Consider the following 11,091-nt stretch of genomic DNA (forward strand, 5'->3'; position numbering starts at 1 on the left):
CAATAAGGCTAGCGATGTTGTATGGCACAGAATGTTGGGTGGTGAAGCATCAACACGTACACAAAATGGGTGTAGCGGAGATGAGGATGCTTCGTGGGATGTGTGGGCACACGAGAAAGGATAAGATTGGGAATGAGGATATCCGAGGTAAAGTAGGAGTAGCCGAAATTGTAGGAAATATGAGAGAAAATCGGCTCCGGTGATTTTGAACATGTGCAAAGAAGGCCGACTGACGCTCCGGTTCGAAGATGTGACTACGGGACAGAGGTTCAGGGCCGAAGGGGTAGAGGAAGACCTAGGACAACTTTGGAAGAGACTCTAAGAAAAGACTTAGAGTACTTGGATCTAACGGAGGACATGACACAAAACCGAGCGCAATGGCGTTCTAGGATTCATATAGCCGACCCCACTTAGTGGGAAAAGGCTTTGTTGTTGTTGTTGTTGTTGTTGTTGTTGTTGTTGATCAATTTAGGTAAGCGAAAATATACTAAAAAGAAAAATGTGTTTTTATGTTTTGGATGTGACAATATAGTATGTATATATTTATTTAGTATTATGTTTTTCATTTGATTATTTATTGGTTTAAAATATATTTTCCTTAACGGGTAAAGGTCGAGTCATATTATCTGTTAATATTATCGGATCAGTTTTAGATCGGGTCATTTTACCCGTTTATTTTAACGGATCTTACACGACACGACCTATTAAGATATCAGGTACGATACTAAAACGACACGAACACGGAAAACACGACACGAATGTCATGTCTAATATATTAGATTTGTTCCTTGACACCACTAGGTGAAAAGACCAAAAAAACCCTGACAACATCCCAGCGGGGAGGGGCAATTATGTAAATTCCGGGTGAGAGGTTTCAGTTTGAGATAACTGAATAAGTTAAAAGAAACCACCTCATTGCGTGGATCAAACGAAGAACGTCAATGTTTCCCTCGGGCGGCAAATGCTCTGCCCCGCGCACTTTAGCTTAGTACACAGCTGGAATCAGCTACTTCCAAACAACTCAACTAACCTACGCCCGCCTCCTTACCCCATTGAATCATCCCTTAACCTGCACACCCGCTGCTGCATCTCCTCCTCCTCCCTCGTCCCTCCTCCTCCTCCTCCTCCTCCTCCTCCTCTTCTCTCGGCTGTTCTCGAATCAAAAGATGGCGAAACTTCCCAGCCCCGAACCCTTCCTCGAGGCCCGCCGCGAAACCGACGCCGGAGCCGTCTTCGTCCTCCAATCCAAAGGTCACACGTCAGCCCTTCCCATCGCCGTTTACTCAATTTTCCTCCAATCAATTAATTTTTTTGTTTTCTTCTAATTATGTTAAAAATATGCAGGGCAGTGGTGGCACGCGGGGTTCCATCTGACGACGGCGATAGTGGGGCCCACAATACTGACGCTGCCGTACGCGTTTAGGGGGTTGGGGTGGGGCCCGGGGTTCCTCTGCCTGACCATCATGGGCCTGGTGACCTTCTACTCTTACTACCTCATGTCGATGGTGCTGGACCACTGTGAGAGGGAGGGTCGCCGCCACATCCGATTCCGTGAGCTCGCCGCCGACGTCTTAGGTAACAAAAAAATCTTTGCTTCCGTGGGGTTTTTTTTCTTCTGTCTCTAATTTTGGATCGCTGGGATCGTTCCGTGATTTGGGAATGTTTTGGTAAGCTTGGATTGAATGCTTTGAGCTCTGACTTTTCTGTGCACGTGACAGTCTGTGCATATTTAAATAAAGGAAGCGGGTTTTCTTAATTTGTAATTAGTGCTAAACAAGTTGCATTTGATTAAGCATTGCTTTTGACTTGTGAGTCATGTGATGCTTCTGCTGAATAAGCACTTGTAAGTTGTATATATGGGAGCTTTGGATGGTAAACTAATTAAGTGTGGGATTTTATAGGGTCGGGATGGATGTATTATTTCGTCATATTCATTCAAACGGCTATAAACACTGGGGTTGGAATAGGAGCTATTTTGCTTTCTGGGGAATGCCTCAAGGTATCTATTGCATCATCATCTTCATCACTTCACATCAACACGTGCAATAATGTGTTGGTTTGTCTATACGGGAAGTGATATCTGCACACTTGTTTTCTCTCTCTGCACAACTTTGGATTGACAAAATCAAAAGATAATTAAAGGGAGAATAAACTACTCAACTTTATGACTCGTCTTAAAAAGCAATGATATGAATAGATAGATAAACTACTCAACTTTAAGACATGTCGTCTATGGGGGCTATTAGCTTCGCACGTGATTCAGCTGCTTTTGGTTTGCAAAGAGTTGTGACAGTTTCTTCACAAATTGTAATTGGTAGAAATTATAGGTAATAAGTTAGTCATCTCTAAATTCCCAACATTTTATCTCTATGCTTGCAACCTTTTCTCGTTGAGCTGCCATAGCCGTCGAGGAGATTAAGGACTGGTAAATTCCTCAGTGACCAAGATTTTCATAATCTTCACCCACAGTTACTAAAAACACATTCACAATCCCACAAGCAATTAGCTTCACAGCAATCAATTAGTCACATTCCTCTACCATCTACGCACACCTAGCTGCATTTTGAAGGCAAGAAATGAATCAGAACTTCCGTATTTTGTCCAAGTTGAAGGATACTCCTGAAGAAAAAATATCCCTACTAGTCTCCATAAAATGGTAGGATTAAAGGGACAACTTTTCTTGACGAGAAATCTTCAACTTGGACAAAATATGGAAGTTCTCATCCCCTTCTCTCTTCATAATGTCTTTAATGTAGTGAATAGCTATTTCCAAGCTTATCCTCTCTATCAAACGAGGCCCAAGGTTAATAAATTAAAATTGGAAAAAACTTAATTTGATCAAGCAAATAGTACATTTTGGGTTCATGGGGAGAATGATCAGATAGAGATAAAAGGTCGTACCCAGTGCACAAGGCTCCCGCTTTACACAGGGTCTGGGAGAGGTGAATGTCGGCTAACCTTACCCCCAAATGATCAGATAGAGATACTACATAAATTTTCCATTGTCGCCGCTTTCAAACCAATAGGGATACGAATCTAAGCCTCATCTCAATCTCCCAGTTTCACATCCAAACCGCACACACAATATTAAAAACGACTAACAGAAAAGCACTTTTTTGTTAATCACTTTTGCATGTTGAGCTGGTTCAGCACAGGCAAACCAGTTACTACTGGCATTTTCTATGGAAACAATGTTAAATGGATCAATGAAGATTTGCATGCAGAAACTGCTTTCTACTACGTAGGAGATGTGTTCGTTTTTCTCTTTTCCAGCATTGCAATGCAGTAGTTAGATTCTATTAACCTTGCATTGTCTTATGGTCATCTTGTTTTATTGTTAAGATTATGTACTCAGAGCTTTCTCCCAATGGATCTTTGAAATTGTACCACTTCATAGCCATGGTTACCGTGGTAATGATAGTCATCTCTCAGCTTCCAACTTTCCACTCCCTCAGGCACATCAACTTTGTTTCGCTGCTTCTCAGCTTGGGATACTCGTTCCTGGTGGTCGGTGCATGTGTTTATGCAGGTACTTCATCCTTCAATATCCCTTCAACATCCTCATTTATATTTTACTTCCATGCATTACTTATACAAAGAAATTACACATGTGTCTTTCTAGCCATCTTTCATGCGGCCATCTTTCATGCAGCAGTGTGCTTTTTCTCGAGTTCAAGGTTTCATTATGTTCACCAGGAAAAAAAAAGAGAGTAAATAACTTGATTCTTCCAGAGGAGTTCGAACAACAAATTTTTTCTCGGTACCAAAACTTGCATTGGTCATTAACAACCCTCATTCCTCCTGAGCTTTCTATTGTCCGGCAGTAATGACGGATTATTTGTCAACAAGGGCCACGTAACGTATTGATTTATTCGATATGAAATTTGTTTATTCTAGAATTGAAAGTTCTAATTGTATGGTAAACATGTCTTTTTTCCTCTAGGTGCCTCTAAGAATCCCCCCGCAAGGGACTATTCTTTAGAATCTTCAACTTCAACAAGGCTCTTCAGTGCCTTCACTTCCATCTCCATATTTGCTGCTATTTTTGGGAATGGAATACTACCTGAAATACAAGTAAATACTGAGTCTTTGCAAGTTTTTATCAGTTTTAGAATTCCAAGCTTTCAAATGCTAGTTTGCACGACTGTCGCATGATCTGGTAGCCTGATTGGAAACACCATGTGAATTTCTAGTTTTAGTGCGAATATCATGAATTTCCATCTAGTGTTGGTGCGAAATTGTGAACATAAAAGAACAATGCCAAAACAAGCTCTTGCTTACCATATGCTTCTTTATAAAATTTATCATATGCAATGGATCAATGCAGGCAACCTTGGCGCCACCAGCTACTGGAAAGATGGTGAAAGGTCTCGTGATGTGTTACGCGGTAATTTTCATTACATTCTATTCGACTGCAGTGTCCGGATACTGGGTGTTTGGGAACAAATCTAGTTCGAACATTCTCAATAGCCTAATGCCGGATGAGGGACCTTCTCTGGCTCCAACTTGGGTTCTTGGACTTACTGTGATCTTTGTACTCCTACAGCTTCTCGCCATTGGCCTCGTAAGCTTACTCTTGTACTTTTAAGAAAATTGAAATTTTTTATGTCCTAGGCTGTGTAAATTTGTATTGAGGTAGTCTTTCTCTAATTCGATGCAAGGTTTATTCCCAAGTTGCTTATGAGATCATGGAACAGAAATCAGCAGATGTCAAACAAGGAATGTTCTCAAAAAGGAATCTCATTCCCCGAATAATTCTTCGGTCGCTGTACATGGCACTCTGCGGATTTTTCGCAGCAATGCTTCCGTTTTTCGGAGACATAAGCGGTGTGGTTGGAGCTGTCGGCTTCATCCCTTTAGATTTCATCCTCCCAATGCTTCTGTACAACAAAACCTACAAGCCTGCAAAATCAACCTTCACTTACTGGATGAACATATCTATAATCATTGTGTTCACAGGTGCAGGACTTTTGGGAACATTCTCTTCTGTAAGGAAACTGGTTCTTGATGCCAACCGGTTTAAGCTGTTTAGTGATGATGTGGTTGATTAAGCTCTCTAATCAAACCGCCGTTGCACGGCCCCGGCCCTGAAGAAGCTGTATCATTATTGGCCTTGTAATATCGTAATTACAAATTACTGACTGATGTATTTAGTTACTGATTAGTACATATTCTGAACCTCAGAATTATGATAGGTTCAATTTTCGATTTTCTTTAATGTAACGAAAAAGAGACGACTTTTACGGTACACAAGTAAATGCAATTTCAATACTGTTGTGCTTGTTTTCTCTGGTATTGATCTTTTAGGATGAGTCATTGAGGTGGGGCTCTTAGAAGATGTTAATTATATGACTTTCTGCTTAGCTGTCATGTGTCTTTCTTTTTAACAAAACAAATTTATTATTATTTTCGTTCAAAACTATTATAATAATTTAGAAAATGAGAGTTTTAAACCCGGAATGCATGGATGGAAATTCAACGTCCTTCTTCATAGGATATTGGACCACATGCAGTTGTCATGTGTCCCTTAGTTTAGGTGAAGTTGGAAAATTATAATATTAAGGGGAATTCGTTTAAGATCATACCTAGCGGAAGTAACGAATTGTGGATCACCGTCTTGTTCTTACAAGACTAATTTGTTTGCGAGCACAAACACCACCACGGTAGGATTTAGTTGCATCTAGCCCAGCGAGATTGCCTGCGTATCCTGTGCTCTAGCTCATGGATCCAATCGACATAGTTCTCTCGCCTACACCTTGCTAGACTCGAACTTGTAGGGAGCGATTTGTGTGAAGGGTGGGAGAAATTCCACTTAAAACTTTCAGCTAGGAGGTTGTTTCTTGGATGCCTTTTAACCTGTTAAGAGTATCACTTCCACATTGGGAAAATGGGGGACTTTGAATGTGGTTATAAGATATATTACCAATTGGTTTTATATTGTAACCTTAACTTTCTTTATTGTTTTTCATCAACCAATTTGAGTTGTCCACGTGCTAGTTTCTTTATTGCTCTACATCATCCAATTTGTGTTGTCTAATTGCTAGGCTTAAAACTCTCCCACACTTAAGGGGTTTGTTAAGAGTATCAATCCCATGTCGAGAAAAGGAAATCCTTTCATGTGCTTATAAAATATTAGGTTACTTCTCATATTATCAATTAATTTAATAGTATAACTCCCACTTTGTTCGTAACCCTCATAACCCTCACCTATGAGACGTCTATTTATAATGGTCATGCTAGGCTTAAGGGTGTAGAAGCATTAGCCTGGAAAGTAAGTCAATCCCTCCATGCTTGGCACATTCTAAGAGGGATTGTCTCCTTAATTATCAGAGATTTTTTTAATATGACAAGAATATATAGTAGTACATCACGTGTTATTATATAAATGGTAATATATGTGTCTTAAAAAGTTAATAAATTAAGAAATAAATTTTTTCACCATTTATATAAAAATACGTAGTGTACCATCAAGTTTTGGCCACAATGAAAATTTCTCTATATTATATCTAAATAATCAAAGAGATATAATAATCCACCAAATTGGGAATGACACTATTTATTAACTAATAAAAAACAAAAATTCAATTAAATAAAGGAAAAATTAGTATCCGGTCCTTAGTTCTTACTGTTCATTGACTAAGACCTTATTGGTTTTCAAATTTTGATTCAAGTCCCTAGCATTAATGTGATAATGAATTTACATGTTTATTATATAATTTTTTAATATAAAAATTAGTAATTAATTTAGGGTTTAATACTCACACCTCTATTAAACTTCTAATTAATTTTCAATTTAAACATTTCCAAAATAATAAAAAATTAAATTAAATTAAGTTTGTACCTATTAGTTTTTTTTTATATATAAAAAGATTCTCAATTTTTTAATCTTAAATGTACCCATTCATATAATTTTTCAATTTTTTTAATCTTAAATGTACCATTCTCAAATATATCAATTTGTTATACGTAAAATGTACCTTTTTTTTTAATATAAAATCCATTCAAATTTTTTAATCCATGTTTAAACTTATATGGGTACATTCTTTTTCGTTGATTTTGAGAATGTATCCATGTTTTGGTACAATTAACTTTTTTTGTTAATTTTGGTTAATGTACCCATACATATATGTATATATACACAAACACACACACACACACAATATAATAGAGAGTATAATTTATATTTTATTATTTTTAATCCCATAAATTATGGGTTTTATTTAAAATCTCATTAATATAAACAATTACAAATTTCAATTTTTAATTTTTAATTTAAAAAATATAGTAACTTACATTATTACATTAATGTCAGGGACCTCAATAAAAAACTAAAAACTAAAAATGTTTCAATCAAAGAATATTGATAGTTAAGGACCACAGCAAAGTGTTCCTTAAATAAATCTAATGGGTGACTTCGAGGCAAGTTCCCTATTGATGATTAATTTAATATTTTATGGACCAACTGCATGGGAAAATCCATATACTGATCTGAAAAATGAGAAATGATTGCACAATGTGGTCACGTCATGGGTACATAATCTTCTTGCTGTAATTTTGCTATTGGTTAACTTTATGTTGTAATTTAAAAATATTAATACCCATGAATGTTCGCACACAAACACACGCTGATTTACGAGAAGCTTATAATTTAGTTACGGGAAAAGGAAATGTTATTGACACTCTAAATATTTTTTTCTACATTTTTTATAAGTATTTTTTTTCTAATATAGAAAATTTAGAACGTAGAATGCGATTTTTTTAGTATTAATAACAATTCCCATTTTAAAAACACTTATTTTCTTGGACAAGGATTGTCTGCCCTCCTAGTTGTGGTGCCCTTCCATGACCTCCTATTTTGTGCGGTCACGGTTAAGCCACGTCAATATTTTATATTAATTTTTTAATGAGATAATAAGACAAAAAATAATAAAAATATAAAATATTAACGTTGCTTAACCGTGGCCGCATAAAATAGGAGGGCATGGAAGGGCACCACAACTAGGAGGGTAGACAATCCTTGTCCTATTTTCTTTCCCTAAAGTTCTGAGTACAACTTCTTTCTGTCTCTCTATTACTTTTATCCAAGAACATGTTGTAAATTGTGTATGTATGCCCACATGAACATAGTAACCCCACATGCACATAGTAAACATTTCACAAGTTTAATAGTGTTTTGTTTGCTCTATAAATAGAGCATTACAAGTGTTCAAAAGGGGTGATAAAAAAAAAAGGAAGAATTGGAGATGAATGTGAGGGACTCACGGGAGAGAGAGGAAGGAAAGGAAAGAGAGAAAAGAGAGGAAGATGAGAGGAGATAATAGAGAGGGTTATTTTTGTACTCCTATTATTTCAAATTATAATGAAAGCACCACTACTGCCCCGAGGACGTACTCCAGTCACACTGATTGTAGAGGAACCTCGTAAATTTTGTGTCTTGTTTCATTTATTCCACTGCACCCACAGTCGATTTTACAACACGTTATCAGCACGAGAAGCTCTCATGTCAGTGGAAAGCACAACGCCACAAATCCTGTTCACCTCCTTCAGCTGGAATCTCACATATAAGAAACAATTTTCATTTCATCTTCAAATCTCAGTACAATTGATTTTCTTGAAGCAACTATATATATTGTTGTATGACTGTATATCATCCTTTGCAGAAGCAAAAGAGTACATACTCAAAATTCGTAAAGAATTTGACAGCTATGTAAACAGCCTCTGAACTCCAACTTGCGGACCTCGGATTAAAATACTTTCTTCTTGAAAGTTGTTAGTCCACTCAGTATCTACAACATATCAAAATTTCAGAAAACTTTAACGGTGCGATCGTTGCAGATGTCTGAAATACTAAACCAGTTTCCAATTTCCGCAGAAAACTGGACAGCCACCTTATGAGTACCATAACTCTATTTCTGTAGCTCAAAATCGAAATTGTTTCTTCACGAAAGTTGTTTGGTATCCTCTTATCCATATCATACTAAAATTTGAACTAAATCTAACGGTTTGATCTTCTCATAAGTTGCAGACACTCTTGACTCCAAAACTTATAGGAACTGTTTCGACTTTTTCGAAACTCACCGGAGGAGGAACACCAATTGGAACTTATTGTTACTTTTACTTCCTGAGTAACTAAAAGGACTTGTTGTTGTGAAATGAAAACATTAATAAAATAAAGACAATTTGGATGGGTGCCCCGACAGAAGTGAAGGGAAGAAATAATAAAAAATAATAATAAAGTTGATAGTGGGAAGTTGATGAGACCATCACCATTATGAAAAGAAATAATAAAATTATATATTTATTTATGTGCATGGTGTTGGTTTAAAGCCCATGTCACAAGTTCTATTTATTTAAAGCAATTTATTTATAGTGGGTAGAATTATTACCCTTTGCTTTAAAGCTTTGATATTTATGTGAATGGTGCTGAATCAAAGCCCTTGTCACAATCTTTATTTACTTTAAAGCAATTTATTTACCATGGATGGTTTTACCGCCTATTGCTTTAAGTTTTGATGGTGCTGAATTAAAGCCCTTGTCACAAGCTTTATTTACTTAAATGCAATTTATTCATTATGGCTGGAATTACCGCCTATTGCTTTAATTTATTTATTGTACTTATCTTTTGTTACAATGAGTATATATAAGACCCAAAGTTCCTTGATCAGATCAGAACCTGCAGTTTCTTGATCCTCATCATATAAAATGATTGGACCCGAAGTTCCATCATACAAAAAGATTAGGCATGAAGTCCTTTGATCCTGAAGATCAGGACATGAAATTCCTTGATGAGTACCTTAAGTTTGAAGTGTCACAGTGCCTCAACTTAATTATAATAAAGGTCATAAAAGTCTCAGTCCATAGACTATTTAATAAGGACCAAAAGTTCCTTATGTCCATACTTAAAATGGTTTAGCAGAAGCATTTATTAAGCGGATGAAATTGATTACCCGCGCTCTGCTCATGAAAACGAAATTACCAGTTTTCTACATGGGGACATGTCATTTTACATGACGCATTATTAAGTTCGGATGAGACCAGTTTCCAACCATCAATATTGCTCAGTACAACTCGTGTTTGGGAACTAGCCAAACATTATACATTTACAAGTTTTTGGTTGTGTTATCTATGTGCCTGTAAGACTGCCACAACGTACTGAAATGAGGCATCATCGTAGATTAGGCATTGATGTTGAACACCATCTATCATTCAATATTTGGAACCCTTGACTGGGGATATGTCTACCGCATGATTTGTGGACTATGATTTTGATAAGACAGTTTTCCTGCCATTAGGGGGAGAAAATAACATCGTTCCAGAAGAACGATGAGAAAATATCATTCCAGAAGAATGATGAGAAAAGACCATTCCAGAAGAACGAAGATAATTTGTCTTATTTTGATTCACGAAACAAACAATGAGAAAATGAAATTGGAATAATTGAATGATGCAACGAAAGTGATGAAATCACATATACTTACTGCAAATGTACCTACAAGAATTGATGTCCTCATTTGACAATATAATGAGGCAGTAAATGATTTATCTGTTGAACGTCTGAAGCGTGGCAGACCTTTAGACTCAAAAGGTTCAGTCATTCGAAAAAAAAAAAAAGAATATGGCACTACTGAACTATTGCATTCCTGAAGCATAATTGTTGCATGCCAGAAGCATGACAGTCACTGCATGGATAATACGTTCTAGAAAGGACAATCCGCAGACATGAGAATATTGATGTCTCTTGCATGTAGCATGATAGACGTATAGGTTCCAATGACTCAACTCCTAGAAGTGGAGATTAAAATCCAAGCTGTATAACGCTCAAAATGAGGTTATGATCCGAATTCTCTAAATTACGACTATCCTGGAAGAGATAGTATAATGCCCTTGAAGAGGCAATGGATATCCAAAAGAAATAAAAAAAAAAAAAGCTTTTATGCATGCGCATGCATATGAGAATATGGGATCACGGATTGATGATAACCAATGATAATTTTGGTTTTTACAAGTAGCTACTAAATTCATCAATGAGCTGTGTTAATATTGAGTCACGTTCTTTTGTTCGTCGACAAAAGAAAAATTATTGGCCAAAAT

General features: G+C 36.7%; 1 protein-coding gene and 1 non-coding gene across 2 annotated transcripts; one reads left to right on the top strand and one right to left on the bottom strand.

Annotated features, from left to right (window-relative positions):
• Positions 1-906: 906 nt before the first annotated feature.
• Positions 907-5,281, top strand: LOC126600506 (probable GABA transporter 2). Its single transcript, XM_050267079.1, has 7 exons — positions 907-1,251; positions 1,345-1,575; positions 1,902-1,999; positions 3,343-3,529; positions 3,944-4,074; positions 4,328-4,564; positions 4,662-5,281. The coding sequence occupies exons 1-7, from the start codon at positions 1,167-1,169 to the stop codon at positions 5,049-5,051; spliced, it is 1,359 nt and encodes a 452-aa protein (XP_050123036.1). The 5' UTR covers positions 907-1,166; the 3' UTR covers positions 5,052-5,281.
• LOC126601042 (small nucleolar RNA Z102/R77) lies at positions 2,968-3,054 on the bottom strand. The gene has a single exon (XR_007615676.1). It is a non-coding gene; the product is annotated as a small nucleolar RNA Z102/R77 (small nucleolar RNA).
• Positions 5,282-11,091: the final 5,810 nt, after the last annotated feature.

This window comes from Malus sylvestris, chromosome 14 (genome assembly GCF_916048215.2).
Source record: "Malus sylvestris chromosome 14, drMalSylv7.2, whole genome shotgun sequence".
Classification (NCBI taxonomy): domain Eukaryota; kingdom Viridiplantae; phylum Streptophyta; class Magnoliopsida; order Rosales; family Rosaceae; genus Malus; species Malus sylvestris.

Bases quoted from the DNA above. Each gene is read 5' to 3' on its own strand.
- LOC126600506 (XM_050267079.1), top strand. From the start codon at position 1,167: ATGGCGAAACTTCCCAGCCCCGAACCCTTCCTCGAGGCCCGCCGCGAA. The intron at 2,000-3,342 runs GTATCTATTGCA...TTTATTGTTAAG, and splicing joins TTTCTGGGGAATGCCTCAAG to ATTATGTACTCAGAGCTTTC. The intron at 4,565-4,661 runs GTAAGCTTACTC...ATTCGATGCAAG, and splicing joins AGCTTCTCGCCATTGGCCTC to GTTTATTCCCAAGTTGCTTA.